Source organism: Octopus bimaculoides, chromosome 20, assembly GCF_046866305.1.
Source record: "Octopus bimaculoides isolate indiv1 chromosome 20, ASM4686630v1, whole genome shotgun sequence".
Classification (NCBI taxonomy): domain Eukaryota; kingdom Metazoa; phylum Mollusca; class Cephalopoda; order Octopoda; family Octopodidae; genus Octopus; species Octopus bimaculoides.
The window spans coordinates 48,483,105-48,505,277 of record NC_142947.1 but is presented as its reverse complement, the minus strand read 5'-3'; the positions used below and the strand labels follow the sequence as shown (position 1 = coordinate 48,505,277).

Here is a 22,173-nt window from a genome sequence, read left to right as displayed (position 1 = left end):
CAGACTCAAAGCCAGCCATATCAAGCTATTAACTGAATAGCGTTTCTCCTCTAATTCTGACTTTGCCGTAAAATGGTTTTTATATAAAATGTTCATTTGATTATTGATTGATTTGGAAGGAAAATAATAAAATCCTCAGCTTTCCTTAGCTTCACACTGATTCTGGTGTGCTTCTGTCATGGTGGTACCAATTCCTCCTGCACTATAGATTTATTGTCTCAATAGTAATAAATTAGAATATATTACAAAAATAACTTTAGAATATTTACTGGCAGGGGTGGATTAGTGGATGGGGGTGACACAGAACTACATTATTGCAGTTTGTTATTTCTTCAGAATTACAATGTTGCTGCTGTTATTTCTTCGTAACTACAATATTGTTGCTATTTCTTCCGAACTATAACATTGTTGCTGTTGCTATTTCTTCAGAACTATAACATTGTTGCTGTTGCTACTTCTTCAGAACTACTGTATTGTTGTTGCTATTCCTCCATAGCCACAGCGTTGCTGTTGCTACTTCTTCAGAGCTACACTGTTGCTGTTTCTTCATAGCTACACTGTTACCTTTTTCTATTTCTTCTGGACTACAGTGTTGATGTTGCTATTTCCCCATTGCTACTGTATTAGTGTTGCTATTTTGTCATTGTCACAGTGTTGTTGCTATATTAATTTGAGATGGAATCTTACCAACAACAGCAACATTTAGATATATCCACAACATCAAATATATAAAATTCAGCAATAAAAATGTGATTAATATTTGTAATTTTCATTTCTATAACAAATATCCAGAAGGTTTAAAACAAATTACCGAAAAGTAACTTTTTTTTAATGATGCCGTTTGCCTCTGGTTTCTTTTGATTCGAGGATGAAGAGATTTCATTTAACACAAACATTGCTTTATGAAATAGTTTGATTCCTATCAGATGTAAGAATGATATTTTATACCTGTGTTCTATTTTCAGAGAAAATATCTTCTCTGCAGATATCACATCTTAATCTTTCTAGTGTTTATGGTTGTTGTTTTGTCTATTCTCGGTGACCTTTCATAAGAGATGCGTTCATTCGTTGAGGAATGAAGCAGAAGACAATGATAAACTGAGAGTTCGTCTAAAATACAGAAGTAGTCCTGCAATGGTTGGGAGCAAGTGTAGAGACCACACTTCAGTTGCTCAGCTCATTACTTTGGCAGAACCAACAACTGTGTCACTGGAGCCACCTTGTACAATTCAGCCAGGTAGATGTCAAACTATTTGCTGGAGAAAGAAGAAGTAGGTTCCATGTACTGCCATACATGTTATGGTGAGACAATGGAGGCACACCCCATCCCCACTCTCTCTCTCTTTCTCTCTTTCTCTCTCTCTCTTTCTCTCTTTCTCTCTCTCTCTCTCTCTCTCTCTCTTTCTCTCTTTCTCTCTCTCTGTCTCTCTCTCTCTGTCTCTCTCTCTCTCTCTCTCGTAGGTATACTTCAGTGCAAGAAATTATGCCAAACTAATAAGTCATTTCCTATGGAATTTATGTTACAGAGTTGATTATGTGAAATGTTATTTTTGTTTATAATCAAAAACATCCCAGCCATGACCATCCTGTCTTTTATTCAGTCATAATATATTTAGGGCTACATTATCCAATGGGTCCTACCTTTTTGAAGACATGTATTTTCCAGCACATTGAACTGGAGTAAAGCAAAAAACATACACACACATAGAAGCACATCTACAGAGACATATATATACATGCATATATATACATGCATATATATATATACATGCATATATATACATGCATATAAGTTTAGAAATACACACACACATAGAAAACAGAGACCAACCCATATAGATCCATGACCATCCCAGAGGGTAATGGAGATAGTCCTCAGACACCTCCTCCCTGGTACACTATCAGAAGCAACCATCTTTAGACTTAGGTTATTCCCTCCTGGACCCACTTCAGGGTCCTGAGCCATGCAGTCTTTGAACTCCAACCCAACACCTAAAGGCATTATATTTACAAGAGTCACTTACCGATTGGTGTTGTTTTTGTTTTATAAATTTATACAGATTGTACTGTATAGGAAAATGCTTTTGAAATTTAAAATCATTAAATTGTTTTGTTTTTTTTTTCATTTCTATTCTTTTCACTGTATTTATTTCTTAATTGTAAAGAAGGCAATTTTGAACACTACCACCCTGTTGCTCTTAATCCAGGGTCTGATTTAACAAAACCCATTAGAGTTTGATCCATAGAAAGATAAATTGATGTGTGTGTGCGTATTTATTTACGATTATTTTGAAGAAAACAACAACATTGATTTTAATATTTCACTTTCACAGCTTGTTAAAACAGAGCTACTACTATCAAAGTCCTTAACCAACAATTGTTTGGACGATCGATTTCAGATTTTTCTAAACATTTGTGGTTTTACGTTTTTATGTTCTAATACATCTTGCTAATTAGGTTCACTTTTATAAGTAGCACACCATTTAATTCCTATTGGTTATCTGATCCTTCTTTATTGCAATTCTGTGATCTTTTAATCTATATCGACCAGTTTATTAAGGTTAGTGCTTCTATATTTCATACAGCCATTTTGATGATCACTTCAGCATGGTATAAGGTAGAGGGATATGAACAATGCAGACAATGACAAATAACTACATATGTACACAACAACATTCTCAAATGATGTCTTGTTCCATCAAAGATATTACAACATGAATTTTGTCTTAAGGGCTTTTATGTTGATGAGATAATTAAATATAATCACTAGAATATTTGATGAGCAAAGATGGTCAGTGTTGGCAATCGTCGGTAGAGTCGGAACCAAAAGCTAATCCATGTTGTTGGTTTATAAACATGCACGCATAAAGCAAGGCTTATGTGCTTCTGTAATTGCTGACAATCTCACCGGTCAGTAAACAGAATGGAGCAAGGAAAGAGATGTTACATACTGTTTATACCATTGTATAAATAGCAACATCTCTTTCCCTATCACACCATTGCATAAACAGTTGGTAACATCTCTCTCTCTCTCTATCTCTCTCTCTCTCTCTCTCTCTCTGTGTCATACTACTATAAATTAGGATACAGCAGTCCCCAAGGCTAGTCTGAGAAATGTCAGTATCTTTATTGTATATTTTAGTTGCTCTGAGATCTGTTTGCTATAAACATACTCTAGTAAAATGACCAACAGCAATCTATCTTTTGCACGAAATGTATCCAGTTTAGAAATATTTCATTTGCTTTGTCTCTGAAACAGTTAAGTGTATTTGTAATCCAAACTTGATGCTAATTTAATCAAATATTGAAAGAGGGGTTTGGAAAGTAACCTTTCAAATCATTGATTTGTTTCCTTTCTTAATCAAATGTAATGTATTTTCAATGTCATTGATTTGCCTGGACTATGTATCAATCAGAAATCAATTGTTGCCATTGTATAAAATAACTTTTCATTGATTAGGTTAGTTTCAGCTAGATTAATATCTATTAATAGTTACCACAAATGTAGACTAAAGCTGCTCTTTTAAAGTTCACAGAGATACTTTTCCTTGCGGCATTTAATAAGATTTTAAAATGAAGTCGTTTGATAAAGAATTTATGTCAAGGAAAGACTAGAATTTGAAAACAGAAACAGAGGGGAGATTTTACTCTGAAACTAATCGTTCAAATTGTTGTTTTGTCTATAAATATAACATTATATCTTTTTGAGCAAGTGACTCAGATGATAAGTTTTGCCATTTGTGGTCTTTATAAATGGAGAGACATGACTTTGCTGACATGGGAAGTTTGAGAGACAGGTCTATAATTCTTAGCATCTGCTCTGCTACCTCCCTTATGGATAGGGCATATAATGCCTTCCATTAACTTTTTGGGAAGTTTCCCTGTTGTGAGGAAGCTCTAGAAGAGAATCTGAAGTTGTCTAGCTAGAGCTCCTTTGCATTTCTTTAGAAGGATTGCTGGGAATCCATCAGGGCCTGTGGCTGGGTTTGAGCTCATCTCATTAATGGCTGATATCACATCAGTTTCCTCTATTTTGATGCTTTCAATAATTGCCATTTTGTTGTGTAGATTTGTGGAGCCAAAGAACTCAACAGGCATAACTACTTGCAAGTTTCCAAAGCACTCTTGTATTGCACATTCAGTAATTCACTGATCCTCTGGGGGTCTGCAGTTGGTGAACCATTTTCTTCAAGTAGTGGCCCTATTCTGTACCATACTGAAGCAGTTTCTTTTGCATATTTATAGAAGACTTTAGGGTTTGTCTTAATATTTTTGACAGCCCTGGCCTCCTTTTCTACCCTCCCCTTTTCATGAGAGCATTTGAGTTCGTTTTCGATCCCAAGCAGTGTTCGTTTGAAGTAGGATCGTTTGTTATCATTTAGTGGCCCATTTAGACGATTTGAGAGTTTTGCTTGTCGTCTCATTAGAATCCTCCTCTCCCTCGGGATTATATCTTTCTGCTGGCTTGGTACACTAGTAGACTGGCTTCATTTCTTTCAAGCCTAAACATGCCTTCAGTAGTCACAGCCCATGTTTCACTGCTGTGTAGCATGGCTGTTACCCACAGAGGTAACAAAGCTCTCTGAACTTTGCCCAGGCTATTCTTATTCTTGCAGCTATGCTCTCAGAGCATCCACTCCACCCCCTTTGGTCACCTAGGTAATGGAAACTATCAACTTCTAGTTATTCCCCCTGGCATGTGACAGAAGCTGTTTTTTGCACATTTTCAGTGTTTATTGCCCCTGTGCATCTGCCACACACAAAAACTATCTTTCCAGTTAGCCTCCCTTTGATATTGCTGCACCTCTTATGTGCCCATAGCTTACACTGGGTACATCTTATGGAGTTTCTTCCTATGCCTTTTCTACAGATCGAGCAGGGCCATCTACTTGAAGGGGTTTGTGATTTGTCTGCCTTCCTACTTGCTAAGAATTAGGTTTTTGCTAGATTGACTCTAAGGCCTTTCAATGCTAGACCTTGCTATATGTGTGTGTGTGTGTGTGGTGTGTGTGTGTGTGTGTGTGTAATAAATAATATATACATATATAATAAATAAATAATAAATAATATATAATCTTTTTCTTTTATTCTTTTGTATGTTTCAGCCCTAAGGCTGTAGTCATGCTGGGGCACCACCAGTATAATCACCTTTTAATTGACCAATTCTATGTGGTTGGCTTTTGGTGAAGGAGGGAGTTTGACATTGTATCCCTCTTTTGAATTTCCTGCCTTGATTTTGTTCATCTGGAATGATGACAATGACGATGGTATAAGTACCAGGATTTAACAGAAAAAAAAAAGAAAAAAAGTTGTGGGGTTGGTTCGTTTGATTAAAATTGTTTAAGGCATTGCCTCAGCAGGGAGACAGTCTGATGACTGAAACAAGTGAAAGAAGAAGATAGATATACAATGGCTTTTAATGAACATATCTGCATACATACACACACACACACACACACACACCTATATATATATATTATCATCATCATTTAAGATATATATGTGTGTGTGTGTGTATATATAGATATATATAATCATTTGAAATATGTAGATATATATCATACACGTATATGTATGTGTTTCTTTTTTCTATCTCTCTCCTCTCATATATGTATGTAGGCATATATCCAATATTTGTTTAAAAAAGTTTAAAAAGTGCAATCATTATATTTGGAAAGCTTCAATGTCTTGAATATTAATTCATGAAAAAGAAAATCATTTATTAATTGTGTACACAAGTCATGTATGAAGTCTATAATTCTGTTGGTTTCTCTGTTTAATCAATCCCTCCTTTTTCCATGACACTGTCAGAATATTACCCAACAACAACACCCTTCCCAGTTATTGCTATTAACTTCCACACACAACACAAACAAGCACTCAATTTCACAACTGAAGCCATTTCTTTACATCTCTCTCTCTCTCTCTCTCTCTCACACACACACACACATTCTCTTTCTCTCTCACACACACACACACATTCTCTTTCTCTCACACACACACACACACATTCTCTTTCTCTCACACACACACACATTCTCTTTCTCTCACACACATTCTCTTTCTCTCTCTCACACACACACACATTCTCTCTCTCTCTCTCTCTCTCTCTCTCTCTCTCTCTCTCTCTCTCTCTCACACACACACACATTCTCTTTCTCTCTCTCACACACACACACACACACACATTCTCTTTCTCTCTCTCACACACACACACACACACACATTCTCTTTCTCTCTCTCTCACCACACACACACACACACATTCTCTTTCTCTCTCTCACACACACACACACACACATTCTCTCTCTCTCTCTCTCTCTCTCTCTCTCTCTCTCTCTCTCTCTCTCTCTCTCTCTCTCTCTCTCTCTCTCTCTCTCTCTCTCTCTCTCTCTCTCTCTCTCTCTCTCTCTCTCTCTCTCTCTCTCTCTCACACACACACACACACACACACACACACACACACACACATGCACACACATTGTGAATTAGCCATGTAATATATCTTCATAATATATTTATTAACAAAAATTTAAAAAATGTGTGTGAATTCCCCACTATGCTAACTGCATGTAGAGATAGAATTAATTCTTAATTAGTTCTCAATTAATCATTGATTATAGAAATGTTATGGAATAAAGAAAGATGTGAAAAGTAATTTTTTAAAATCTACACTAATTAAGATATTTAGCTGTCTCAATGTCTTCCAGTAGAGTTAACATTACTGACTTATTGGATAGGGGACATTACTTGAATAATTTCAGTTATATATCTGTATGTGTGTCTGTGAAAGTGTAAAGGTATTGGAGGTGTGTGTGTGTGTCACATGATTGACCAGACTATTGGGTGTTGATATGCAACACTGGTCACAATGTAAAAGGCTTTCCCTTCTATTTTGCCAGAGCATAAACTTAGTACACTCTGGATGTTTTTTTTTTTTTTTTACTCCCCTTTATTTATTCTTTTTCTTATTTTTGCATCCATCAAATGTATTTATAAGCCTCCTGTTTCCGCAGCTGAATGAGATGAGTATCAGGTTACAATCAGAAAGCATAACTTGTAATTACATTTTGACCTTGTTATTGGGTTCATGTTGTTCAATTGAAGAATAACATAATAATTAGTGAATCAGATGATTAATTTCTGATGTAAATATGAGTTGTTTGTTAACATTGTGTGACCAACATGACTTCTGCCTCTATTTTTGAGTTTAAATTTTGTACATCGACTGGGCTGGTAAAGATGGAGAGCTGCACCAGGCTCCAGTCTGCTCCAGCCTTGGTTTCTGCAGCTGGTTAACACCAAGCATTCCACAGAATGTACTGGATGCCTTTTGTGTGTCAATGACACTGGTCACAACTTCAATTACTTAGCTTCATGTGTCATCTCGGGCACAGCAAATTGCCAAAAGGCTCAGTCTCTTGTCATTGCCTCTGCAATACTTATCATCCAAAGATCATAATTCACCACCTCATCCCATGTCTTCCTGGGTTTACCTCTTCCATTGTATCTTCTGGTTTGGTGACAAGTCTCATCAGATGTCAAAAGTCTTCCTTAAGATTGGATGATGTTTTTTCTGCAGGTTGACAAGTCTCAATTCCAATATCTTTCAGTCTCTAAGGCAGCAGTTTTGGTGTTGTGCCACAGATATTAGTCTTCCACTGTCATGTCATCTCACTGGCTAGGTCCTGGTACTTCTCAATTTTAACCCAATTTCTTTATTATCTATTCAAAGTTTATAATCTCCTTCTATTTATTTTTTCCTCTATAATAATATCTAGTCTTTATGGGGAACTCCCTGAAGATCCTGTAATTCTTATTCTCTGTCACAGCCTCTGGTTCATGTTCATGATGATGATGATGTTCAGTAATTTTGAAGCCGCACTCTTGGCTAATATTCCCTAAGTCCTACTGTGGCTCTAACAGCTCTTGATAAACTTTTTTCACTATTACCAAAATAGGAGTCATTGTCTACTCCAGCTAACTCCATGTAGTCTTCTACTGACATTAACCCTCTTCCATCTTCCTTTCAATTATCATCATTTTCATTTGGCTCAGGTTCAGTCTTATTCCTGGTAGGATTTATGGGGGTAGTGGGTTACTACCTGTAACCTTAGGTATCCACAAGTTTTCAGTAGTCTTTCAAGTGCTTAGAATGCTCCTGATAGTCCATCTTTTTTTCTGTTGTTATTCCATAGTGTTGGCATATTATTATTATTATTATTATTATTATTATTATTATTATTATTACTATTATTATTATTATCTCTTTATCACAGGTTTTGTTTGAACTGCTGGAGTCTTGCATGCGTAGCAGGCTTACTACCTGCAGCTTATGGTACCATGCTATTCGTTCTTTCCAACTATTTAATACTTTCCTGATTATTCTGGCCGTGCCTAGGAGGCAAACCTTTTGTAACAGTTCTACTGGGCACTCGATTCCAATTTCCTTTATATTCCTCTTCATGCCTTCTGATACTGTTCCCAAGGATCCAACAATAATTGGCACTATCTTCACCTTCTTCATTTTCCATAGCCAGGCTAGTTCATACTTAAGAGGATTGTATCTATATATCTTTTCGTCTTCCTTCTTGAATATTCGTGGTTCAAAGGGGCATGCAATATCAACTATATAACATATGTGGTGCACCTTGTCCACCACCACTAGGCCCAGTCTGTTATACTCTAGCACCTGATTTATTTGGATTAGGAAATCCCAGAGGATTTTGCTGGTCTCCAACTCAACCACCCTCTGCAGTTTGTGCTCATACCACATTTTGCCTCTCTCTAGCCCCCACTTTTTACAGTTTCCAACGGAGCACTTTCACTACCTGGTCGTGTCGCCACACCTTGTAGTGGTTTTGGGCAAATCTAGGGCATTTGTTCGTGATATTGGCAATGGTTTCTTCCCCTCTATTGCAGATATGCCACACCGCAGACACTTGCTCATTCCTGAGGTTGACCCTCCAGTTTGTGGCCAAAGCTTGGTCTTGCACTGCCAGTATAGTGCTCTCGGTCCCTTTTTTAGGATTCCTTTCATCAGCCAATCCCACCTATTTTACCAGCAACTTCTGTTGTAGCTTTATGGAGTTGATTGTGTAGTCCCTTCTTGCATAATTCTTCTTCATGTCCTTTTTGTACTTTGTTCTCCCTTTTTTCTCTACTCTCAATACTCCCTCGTTCCTGTCACTAGCAAAGTTTCCTTACTTTGGGCTAGGTATTTCATAAAACTCATGAGTTTGATATGCATGCAGTCTTCCACACTTATCAGCCCTTTTCTTCCATTTGCTCTTTTCATGTATAGGCGATCAGAATCTGCATGTGGATGATGGGTTCCATGCATCGTTAAGAGCTTTCTTGACATCCTGTCCATCTCCTTTAGCTCCTCCTCCTCTATCCACTTCAGGATTCTAGTGCCATACCAAGCTACTGCGACTGTGCACGAGTTTATTGCCGAAATTATGTTTCTGGCATTCAGCTTTGAAGCCAATATTTTTCTCACTCACCACAGGTACTCTCTTTTTGTGTTTTCTTTCATGTCATGGTGTTTGATTCCATCTGCCTCAAGTATTCCCAGGTATTTATAGCTGGATTGAGGTTGAATTGCCTTCATTATTTCACCACTTGGCAACCATATGCCTTCTGTCCTGGCAAGCTTTCTGCATCTCATTACCATCGTAGCACATTTTGAGAGTCCAAACTCCATCTTAATATCTTTGGAGAAAATACTGGACTACATACTGGACTAGCCTGTCTCAGTTTTTGTGAATAGCTTCAGGTCATCCATGAATAGCAAATGGTTTAGTTTTCCCTTACCTCTTCCCAGATCATATACCCCAATTTTGTTTTTTGTAGTATTTCACTCAAGGGGATCATTCCGAGTACAAATATCAGTGGGGACACACTGTCTCCCTGGAAGATTCCTCTCTTGATTTTCATCTCTCCTAATACTTGCTTCCCTGCTGTCAATTCTGTTCTCCAGTATTTCATGCTATTCCATATAAGGCTTCTCATATTCTCTGCTACTTCATGCATTTCCAGTGTTCTTATTATCCAGGAGTGTGGTATCTATTATTATTATTATTATTACTATTATTATTTATGTTTGACTTTTGCTTTGTATTTGTACAATTTGGCTCCAAGTTTCACTCAGAGACCTCAAGAGACAAGTCAGATGTTCAAGTTGGTGTTATGCCTAGGGTGTCATATATTTTTACCTCAACATTTTTTTGAAATCAATTTATACTTAAAACCTCCCCAGACACATAAGCAATGTGCGTGTGAAGTTTAAGAAAAATCAGTTGAGCCGTTTTGGCGCAAAATGAGGACATACCGATACACGCACACACACACACACACACAGACATTTTCAGTTTTAATAAGTAAGATTAGTAGCCAATGTGATTTTAAGGTCTCATTGACTAAAGGTAGAAATAGGTTGTTTCCTAAATTTATCAAGAGTGTGACTATCACATTTAAACATAATATGATTTCGACTCCTACTTGATAAAGCCATCAAATTTGCTAATTAATCTGTTAATATAGACCTTATAGACCTGGATTTTATCAAGTATGCAAGGAAAACACGACTGAGAAATAAATCACCATTGATTTAAAATATTGCTGTTTCTTCTTTTTGAAAACTTATTTACTAGTCAAGTGTTTTGTTTTAATCTTTGAAACATTTCAAAATAATTCTTACCTTCAAGTCAAGGAGATTTTTATCAAAGGTTATAGGTTTGTCCTTCCTCAACAATGAGACACACCAAAATATTCACAAGATATCTTTTCAATTTAGGGTCAGTATCAACAGGTGACTCTTCTAAAATATTTTCAGATTATTATTTTTTTTCTCTTTACGTCAAAAAAACTATTTCTTAACCTTTTTCCCAAATGTCATGAAATTAAATGGCATTATTGATTGCTTAATCAGTTAGGTTCAGCTGGTTTTTAGTAGCTACAAGTGTTTTATTTAATGAAATTTTCTCATTTCTTAGAAACAAACAAATGAAAGTCTTTGTACAAATAAAATGTTTTTCTTTTTTTCAATTATTTAATTTTTTTGATTTTGTAATGAGAAAATAAACTTCACATTTTCTTTGAATCTTGTGTTTTACATATAACAATCAAGTCTGGATGCAAACATTTGAAAGTAACTTGTAACAATTGACACTTCTCACACATATTGGTTTCTTTGTAAAGTGTGTGTGTGTGTGTGTGTGTGTGTGTGTGTGTGTGTGTGTGTGTGTGTGTGTGTGTGTGTGTGTGTGTGTGTGTGTGTGTGTGTGTGTTCTATTCAAGCCACAACAGCATTTAAAGGAATGTCTGAAAAGAATAAACAAGTATAATTACCATGCCCACCACATCTATTTTATCCATCACTCACTCCTCTTCAAAATCTTTTGCAACCTTTAACCCCAACCTTCATCTACCTGTCAGTTAATCCCTCCATCACTCTCCTATCTACTGTATTATTCTGAAGCTATAAATAATGAAATTAGGACTTGTTGCTACAAACCATTTCTCTATTGCCAGTCACCACTCTCTCTCCCCCACTCTCCCATTTGACATCTGTTCCATCCATCATTCTTATTTGCTATCAATCATCCCCACCCCTCTTCATCGTACTCTACAGTGGAGATGATGCAAGCAAGTCCAAAGATTAAATCTTTGGTGACATGGTAGTACTGATAATAGTAGTAGTAGTAGTAGTAGTAGTAGTAGTAGTAGTAGTAGTAGTAGACAAAGAGAATAGAAAGTATCAGATAATTGACTTTAGAGTTCCAAATGATGAGAAAATCAATATGAGAGGTATAGAGAAAATAGCAAAGTACCAGGACCTAGCCATTGAGTTAAATTATTTATAGAAAGTCCAGATGAAAAAATGTATTCCTGTGATTATAAGTGCATTAGGAATTATCCTTAAGGATTTGAACAGATGGATAGAGGAAATAGGCATAAAACCTAGTTTAGTGCAACTCCAGAAAACAGTGTTATTAGGAACATTTAAGATTCTTAGCATCTAAGGTTACTTGTTGTAACCTGATTTTAGGAATCTTTCTTTCCAACAGTTTAATCTGTTGGGTTATATGAAATAATAATAGTAATAATAATGATAATAATAGTAATAATAATGATAATAATAGTAATAATAATAATAATAATAATAATAATAATAATAATGATAACAAGAGCACTCAGAGAGTGCAAACCTCTACCAAGGCAACACCAACATCCTCTCAATGATTAACCAGGGATGATTTTTAAAATGAGAATATCTGAAATAAACTCGATTGCTCTCACAAACGAGAATACTAAAAATGAACCCGACCACTCTCAAAAATTAAGCAAACAAACAGGAAAAATAATCCAGAATCCTTGTCCGGTACCAGATTGATCCCAAAATCTAATCACTTCATGCCAGTCACAAGGCCAAACATCCCTGAAAATTTTATCCGAATCCCTCCAGCAGTTCTTGAGATATCTTGTCTGAAAACACGACTGAAAACAATACCTCTGCCTTTGCTGAGGCAGAGGTAATAATAATAATAATAATAATAATAATAAGTACAAAATACGTTTGCCAGTAACAGAGAATGATTGGGTGAATCTCACATAGGATGTGCCAATCTACACAGATAAAAAGCTGCAACATAACCAACTAGATATCACTGTCTTACAGAAGGAATCCAAAGAATGGATCTTCATCAACATAGCCATACCTGCAGACCAGAATAGTGGGAAGACAGACATTGAGAAAGTCCAGAAGAGTACTGAGACCCATCATTGGAAGTGGAATACATCCACAGAGCCTGGAAAGTGAGTGTGATCCTATCGTGACTGGTGCATTTGGGACCGTCTCAAAGAAAGCATTATTCTGGCATGAAAAGCTGCAAATATCAAACTTCATAGGAAATACACAGTTAGCAGCAATATTTGGAAACAGCACATGTGTTGAGGAAAGTGTAACGTCTCTGAGCTGTAGGAAGGGTTGAAACTTAATATTGATAATTTGAAGAAGAAAGGAAAGAAAAAAAGAATATGAATAAAAATGATAATAATAATAATAATAATAATAATAATGATAGAGTATAATTATCAAGGATCATTGTTCTGATAAGCATCTCAATCCCTTCTGACAAAACCACTGCCTGGAAAGAAGCTGAAAAGCTGTCAAGGTGAAGGATTTTGAAATTGAAATAAAGATGACTACAAAGTAAACCAGAGCACAGAGTCCAAAATATACCTCTGGTAGACACAGAACACATCCCACAGTTCAGTGGTACAGCTTAATGCACACAACATATAACTGAGATTTTACACAATCCCCTCTCAATATTATAGCACAACTTTCATTGTACGTCTATATAACAACAAAAATAACACCAAAGTAACCACAGGTACAATAAAATAAATCCATGAAAAAAGTCAATAATATTGATGCTGATGATCATCATCATCAGCAGCAGCAGCAGCTGAAGCACCATAATTGTATATGGAAGGATGATTTTGTTAAAAATATATTGTATTTAATGGAAAGTGCAAGATGAAAGAAATAAATGTCAGACATGATTTGGAAAAATTAGAAAATTTGTTGTAAGTGCCATAGTAATTGCATCTGCACTCTGTTGGGGTTCCAGTCTTAAAATGTACTCATTGGATGTAAATGATGGCTAGAAAATTGTTTTTACCTTCTAAGGTGAGAATATTGAGAGATCGGGTTAGGAAAGACAGCCAACTAAGCAGTTGTGTGTAAAAGATGGAAAATGAAGTAACTTCATTAATGAATATAATCTCCCACACACCCCTATTGAATATCATCATCATCATATGATAAAAACCCTGGTAAAAGAAACATAAGAAAACCAAGCAAACTGTTGAGCAACATCAGAGAGGAAGATGGAGGAAGTGTTGGGGTTGATGGAAGGACGAGTTTGTGTCTGTTATTGTGTACCTGTAGCCTGATATTATAGATTTTCATTGATTACCTGTAAAGGGTTGATTACCTGTCAAATGTTTGTCATTTCTCCAGAAGTGTGTATTTAAAAAATGTCTTTATGTAATGTAAGTTTAATACATGATTTGAAAGTAAAGGTTAGACAGAGTTAAGTTGGTCTTGACTTTATAAACAAATGACAAGAATGGCACATATAATTCTCTGAGGACCAAAGAAATTGAATATAGACAACACTTGATGGTAAATATTTTGTACAATGACTCATCAAGAAAATAGTTAATCAGGAGAGAAACTGCTAAGATCAGTGAAGAGATGGAAGAGAATTTAGGAAAAGAAGTATTATGGAAGTGGCTGAGACAGAAAAGTGTTTGATATCAGGGTGACGATGCTGAGATACGTCCAAAGAATTAAGCCATAATGCTTCTGTTGTGTTCTGAATCTGTGAAAGATTAATAAAGTTCAACAAGTAAAATAATACCCATCACTTGACTTGAAGAATCTCTCTGCAGTTGGTTAACAATTCTAACAGCAGAAGAAAGCAGGATAAGGGTATTGAGAAGTTCATTTTTTTTTAAAGGGCAACATTAATGTAATATCACCATCACACACACACATTTAAAGCTGTGGTGGGGTTTGAACTCAGTGTTTTACTTATTGAAACAATCTTTATTTAATTAGTGTTGCAACTACTTACTATAGTAGGTTGTACCTCCCCATAGTACCTACTGTACCAGCACCTGCAATTTCAGAATATAATTCAGTTTCCTGCTTCCCGTTACTCTTCAATACAGTCCCAAGACACTTAAACTTTTCTACTTGTCTCGGTGATGTCCCACTAATAAGCAGAGTCCACTAGGAAGCTTGAATAGCTATCTATATTGTTTTAAAGGAGTTAACAGTTCTCTAATAAGATATAAAATTAAACCTGGAGGTGAGATTATGAAACTTTGGGTTAAATGTGACTAATATTTACTTTGGTTCACTTGCATTTCTTATTTCAGATTTTACTTATAAAAGTAAAAGTTCATTCTTTCAAAGTTGATTGCATAGAAACAAATAACATCACAGGGTTGATCTAGTTAACCATACTCCTTAGCATTAAAACTAGTTTCCAATCTACCAATAAGAAACACATACTCAGAAGAAAATTGAATGAAGCTGTGTCATTGACTTTGAGCCAACAATTAACAACTAAAACCCATCATTTGATTGCCTTGAGTGATGCTGTGTTAAAACCTGTTGGTACATCTCAAGAAGTCTAAGAAGAAAGTATTTATGCAGATTTTTGTCCTATATTTAATTAATTACAAGTTCCAGCAATGAAAATAAAATCATTGAAATATTTTGTTTGGTTAAGGATTGGCTTATTTCCATTAATTAGTAGTAATTGTCAGAATTAATTAAGATAATATTTTTGATGCTTGATAGATAATTCTAAATCTTGAAATATCCTCAACATGTATAATGTGGAGAGAAAAGAAATGTTTATAACATTGTTGTTGTTGTTGTTCTTGGTGGTAGTGGTGATGGCGGTGGCAGTGTTGTTGTTGTTATAATAATAATTCTGCCTAAGTCGACTTCGCCTTTTATCATTTTGCAGTCAATAAAACAAGTATCACTTGAACACTGGGGTCAATGTAATCACCTAACCCCGCTAAAATTTCAGGCTTTGTGCCTATAGAAGAAAAGATTAATTATTATTATGATGATTATGATGATGATTATTATTATTATTATTATTATTATTATTATTATATATAACATGGCATATTGAAATTCACATGCAACCTGAAAGCTGTTGCAGAGAAGTTTAGGAACGTAGGAGTATAAGTAAGGGTTGAATGGGTTGAATTCACAGCAGACTATGTCCTTACTCACTGTACTGACCACCACCCAACCACAAATGAGGAAAGACAGTTTCAGCCCCTATGAAATGGGATTAAATTCAAGACAGAGAACCAAAACGAAGTACTATAAGACGTATAGACCATTGCTCTGTTATTTCTGCCATACTGACACATTTCAAATGAGAAATAAGGATTTCTAAACTTTGACAGCAGGACAGATTCTGGAGAAAAGGAAACTTAATGGAGTCAACATGTAGTTAACATGTAGCCAAAATGTACTCTATCATAACAGTTACATATATAGCCTACATTTATATAGCAGATTTCCAAATACTTTTTTCTATTGTTATGGAAATAAAGGATTTTCTCTCTGGTAACCACCTACTTTATTTTTCTGCTTGCTCACTTCTCTATAGTTTGTTATATTATTTTTAATATATAAAAAAAATGAGTTGCCCCCCCCTCTCTCTCTCTCTGATATACATATGTATAGTGTTATAACATCTAATATACAAGTATTATAACATCCAATGTAGATTGCGGTTGTTGTAAAATGAAACTTGTGTATAAACACTACAGAAGCGAGTGATGGGTGCTGAAATGTTGTTTTGACGCCCAAAGAAGAAAGGGTTGAGCAATTAATTCCCTGCCTGTGGCATCACCATTAGAAATCATCAGGGGTTGAGGAGGGACCAAACTTGTTCTATGTTGGGCAATATATTGTGTGCATACAACAAGATCATTGCAAAGTTTAGTTAATTTCTGTCTAAATATTCTCTCCAAACCAAACGTCATTGAAGCGCTTAATGTTTCTGACACGTAACTAAAAAAAACTGCTTTTCTTCCCTTCTGATTCTACATGATTTCTTTTTTCATAAAACAGACTCTGAGTCATATAATAGCAGAAGAAATATGAGAATTGTAGAAAATCTAGAAATATTCCATTCATTACCTGTAACTTACCTAAGCGAGATTGCTGAAGGCTTTAAGACATCAATTAGACATTGGGAATAAACTATAGTGCTAATATTTATCTTTCATAAACTTAACTTCTTTGTAGTCTTATTGATTTATTCATTTGGTGCCATATCAAATATATAAATGTAGTAGCACAGTAGTAGTAGTAGTAGTAACACATTATAACACAGATATTATAACTGTTATAATGTCTAAAATTAGACTATAGTGTTATAATATCCAGTGTATAGACTAAACAAATATCTTGTTTAGACACAATAGATAAATACCAGAAACGTTTCTAAATTGATTGTGCCCCAAGACAAGTAAAGTGTAGGCTCTTTTTCTCTATTTCCAAGCCTGTAATAAAACAACAGCAACTATAAACTGGCCAGAACCATGTTCCAGTTATGTATCTGTAGAATCTTCCATGTTCTGCCTCTGTTATGTCTGTAGAATCTTGTGAAAATAGCACTGACATGATAATATTAATCTACAAGTTTCTTTAATTCCAGCTAAGAATTCTACAGAAGTTCTTTCATTGATCTTCTGGTTTTAAATTCATTGATTTCTTGATGAACATCAGAAGAAAACAGCAAGGAAAAAGAGTTTTAATCATGAAATCAGCATGGTTGGTTCAGTGCCATTGTTGCAATAGTTGTAGCCACAGTAGGGGGTGGTGGTCATGGTATGGAACAGCTTTAATTCCAGCAGATTTATTGGAAGATTTCAAAACTGCTTTAATACACTTGTATCTGTTTAAATCATTGGCAAAAGATGGTAAGTTTCTAATGTTATTGTTGCTGCTGTTTAGCTACAAGTCATTCCTCATCAAGCAGATCTATAATCAAAGATGGTCCAATCGTGACCAACCTATCACTTAAGGATCTCTAGAATTGCATAATCTAATATGCCTTAACCCTTTTTAGGATTTGGCTGCTATTTTAAGAGAGCTAAATGAACTGTACAGTGGCACAGTTTTCTGTTTCGGGTGGTCAAGTACACATAATATAGATTAATGGTCCCCAAACTTTTTTAGACTGCTGCCACTTTGGTTCCCAGACCACATGCCTAGCACCCCCACTATAAACATAAAACCCTTGCTACTGCAAATTCAAAACTACTATATTTCACAAATAAAGCTTAACCTAGTTAACCCATTGTTTTGCATTTTTATATGGACAATCTTTTTCAGCCACACCCCACTACATGCCACACATGGTTCTACGTCCCAATATTTTTTCTGTTTTTCTTGCAACACTTTATTTGTCTTCTGGCTTTTTTTTGCACTGGTCTTATGTGAAAACACTGTTTCCGTTGAATTTCTTCCATGTCATACCTTAGTTTTAATATCATGTCACAGTCTTTCTACAGTTTCTGCAATGTCAAATCCTGGTTCATTTCCAGTTTTGCTAGAATTTTCATTCAGATTTCTGCATCACTTTTATCTGTCAATCCTTGTGCAAAAATCAAACACTTGAAAGAATCTGGAGTAAGTATATCCAGCCTAAACCCCTCACATTTTTTGTTGACTCTACCTGTGTAAGTAGTGAAATCTTCATCTTCACTCTTTTCTATGTTTAAACATTTCCATCTCATATTAAAACAGTGAGCTCTTTTCACTAAACATTTTGCACAAAATGTCAACTGTGTCAGTGAAATTTATGTCAGACACTTTTTTTGGCAATATGAAGTTACTATAGTTCTCATGCTCTGCTGTCGCTAGTTTCCTTAAATGCGTTTTCTAGATGCATTTTCATTTTGTTCATCTAATCCTGACATTCTTTTTCAAAAATTAGTTCAAATCTTCAAAAGTAAGCCTTGAAGGCTACTCCTTCTTTGGGGTCATATTTGAATTTGCTACATGGTCAAGTGAAAATGTATTCTCCAGTTTGGTTATCAACTTCATTAGTTATAACATTGCTGCTGCAATCTTTGTTGTTCCTTGAGTTGCTGCTGTTGCTGTTTTTGCAACTCAACTACTCCCCCCCCCCCCAGCTAATAAGTCTTCCATATTTTATGATTTTCATAAGTTTGCACAAGATTTTTGTTTCTTTTTTGTTGAGCTTTTTAAATTTTCCATATGAATTAGTTTAAACACTCTGCTGTGTGACTGTTTTCCTTTTTTCACTCTGCATAAATGTGTTTTAGCTCATTACCACTGTTGTCAAGTGCGTTCCTCCCACTGGTGTGGTGTTGTGTGACTGCCATTGTACTGTAGTTGCTGTTTTTGTTGTTTAGCCACAATAGTTACTAGTCATCAGATGCTGTTGTATCTCTTTGTACCAGAATAGTAATACACTAACTTCTCCTGTCTTACTGTCGCTGATAGCTCCACAAGACACCAACTAGAACTGTTGACTCTCAACTCTTTGACTTTGGACTCTCTCTTGATGACCAGATATTGGTCTATTTATAATGGCTGGCTGCTACCACTTTTTACCAGGAGGGGTATACAGTTTCACTATACAACAGTACATTAACTATTTTTCAATTATATTGTCATCATGTGAAGAGAATCTGTAACCTTATATAGACATAACTTGTTGAGTGGTAGAGTGCTCTACTCTCTATTTCTTGATTCATCATTACATGGTCAAGCTTGCCTGGACATTTTTAACCCATACACACCATCATCCATCCGTCTTGGTCCTGCATTAGTTGAGTAAGTTCTTCAGAGAGGCATCCAGTGTGTCTGGTGAGTTAATCTAAATACATTGTGTTCAGATGACCTGCTTGAGTACAGCTATGCTTTGGCATCCATAAGAGTAGGTCACTTGTCAGCTCTTGTTCAGCTCACCAGCAATTTCTTGCAATGTGCAAGTGGAAACAGACAGATCTCCATACAGCTGTTTCTTGGTGGGTTGAGATTTTTAAGATCTGTTTAAGACTGCTCTTCACATTCAGGTGTAAGTTCTATCAAGCATGGATTCCTATTCATTTCTTGATTGGAGTTTTTTTTTAATTCAAAATACTAATGCTCTTGTCAAAATTCCTTAGTCTCTTCTCTTTCAGACTATCAGAATTCAGAAAGAAACCCTTATTTCCTTTATTGTGGCTCACTTCTATTGATTCCTTGTTAGTTATTCTTGGTAAACACTCATTTTGGGAACCAATATATACCAGAGATTACAAATGGAACAAAGCAATAACAGACAAGAGCAAACAATGGTTGCTCAACAAACATTGGGTTCTTCTTTTCTTTTTTCTTTTGTTTGTCTATACACACTTATCGTACAATACTTTAATATATACATTAATGCATATACACACTCACATTTACAAACATAGACGCACACACATGCATATATGAATATATAATTACTATGATATCAAAATCATAAACTAGGTTAGATTTGTGAGAAATCTCTGTGCTAGAATGTTACTTTACCGATATAAGTATGAAAGCTGAGCTTCACAAAAGTTTATTCTGCAATCAATTCCTACCAAAGATCAATATTCTAATTACCAACAGAAATAGAATATCAAGTTGTTTGCAGACAATATTTTTCCTTCTTGTTCTGTTTATTATTATTATTATTATTATTATTATTATTATTATTATTATAGGCATCACACAGTATACAATACCATGAGGAGGTTTGTACTGTTTATCAAGTCACAACAAGGATCTCAGACAGACAGACAGACAGACAGACTACTTCATGCAATATGCGTACAGTTCCAAGACTTTTGCAATATACCTAGATTGTAGAGTATTTCTAAGGTTTTCAGATGCTTTTCCAGATTGGGTGGTATTGAACCCAATCCTCCAATGACAATAGGGATAACCTTTATGTTTGAGACTATCATAGCTGCCACATCTTAGCGATCTCATTTCTCAGGTCTCCATATTTGTCAACCTTTTCTCTGTGCATGGTCTTGTTTAAAAATCTGAAGTCGAAGTTGAACTTCTTGTGAAAGAATTGGTGTCAGGGCTTTGATAGACTAAAGCAAGCATTTCTAGAATATGGAACGCTGTGTGGGTGTGGGTGTGGTGGCAGGCTGTTTGTATTGTTTCTGTGTGCGTGTGAGAGAGAGAGAGAGAGAGAGAGAGAGAGAATGAGAGAGCAAAACTAAACCACCACCACCACCACCAACAACAACAACAACAACCTACTAACAAACAATGAGTTACAGTGAGTGAGGGTTAATCGACAATCCCGATTAACGATTAACGCAAGCACTATTGCAAAGCCAGGTGCTAAAGTGAGCTGACTCTATAAATGTTAACATTGTTTCTCAAAGACTGGCAGCATTCTTCATCTAAAAATAATGTAAAATGATCAACTATTTGTTTCTTGCTGTTTAATTGGCTCTTTCTGCAACATCATCATCATCATCATCATAATAGTTATTATCGGTGGTTGGGTGGTGATGGGGTGGGGTGGGGGTTTGTTCTACCTGGTTTCCAACACACAAAGGCCAACTGTAAGACATCTGCAAGTTTTATTCTCTATTCACTCAGTCTTCATCCTTTACAGTGACCTGACATCTAATTAAACCCTCAATCTCCATCACAGAAACCAAATTTGGCAAAATCATTTCAATTATGTTTACTTTCGGTTTTTTTATTCATATCTTTTATATGTAATTTGCATTGTTTTGGCATCACTCATTTGCTTTTACTTATTGGGGGGGGGGGGGGGGCAGAGCAGTATCTCTCTGAGGATACATAGGCATACAGACAGACATTCACACACACACATTGGCATAGCTGGGCATTATCTCTGACAATCTGACAATACATAAACACATATACATACATAAAAACATATATATATAAATACATGCATACATATATAAAATACACACACACACACACACACATATATATTGGCAGGGAAGGGCAACAATTCTCTAGGTGTGTGTGTGTGCGTGTGTGTATGTATAATGGCCGGTGAGGGGTGTTCCAACTGTTGCTCACCACCACAACTGCTACATTTTCTTTTACTTTCTTCAGTTTAGTGGAAAACTAACAATGACTGATTTTCTACTGATTTCTCCCCCCATTTGGAGCCCTCGTTCCCACTACACACGCCCAGTCATTCTTACTTTACCAATGTCAAAATCATAATATATTTTACGTTTTCTTTAGAATATATTTTACTCCATTAATCAGTTGATATTCTGCTGGTCTATGTGTACATATTTTGTAGCTCTTTGTACTTCAACACAGAATTATACATCTTGAAGTGAGTACAGATTGGAATGAAGTACACTGTTGGAAAAACCAAGAATACTGGGATTGGAAGATATTTTTAAAGCATTGATTAATCTCATATCCTTCAGCTGTCTCTTGTTTCTGGACAGTAAAGACAAAAGCTTCTAGGTGGGATCTGATATAACTGTCACAGATACAACAGAGCCTACCATTACTGTCGATGTTGTTTCCACTCTCTCACTGGCCTA

The 22,173-nt window shown here is 35.7% G+C and overlaps 1 protein-coding gene across 15 annotated transcripts in view; it reads left to right on the top strand.

Moving 5' to 3' along the window:
• The window catches only part of LOC106882264 (phospholipid transfer protein C2CD2L), a 90,263-nt gene that overhangs the window by 21,244 nt on the left and 46,846 nt on the right, over window positions 1–22,173 (top strand). For 2 of the 15 annotated variants that reach the window (XM_089338649.1, XM_089338648.1), the window contains exon 1: window positions 21,127–21,192. The exons of 12 other annotated variants lie outside the window; for them this stretch is intronic. In XM_089338649.1, the coding sequence (XP_089194775.1) occupies window positions 21,139–21,192 (54 nt within the window). In that variant the 5' untranslated portion in view covers window positions 21,127–21,138. Of the gene's footprint in view, window positions 1–21,114; window positions 21,193–22,173 lie in introns of those variants that run through there. One more of the 15 variants, XM_089338650.1, reaches the window with a different exon arrangement.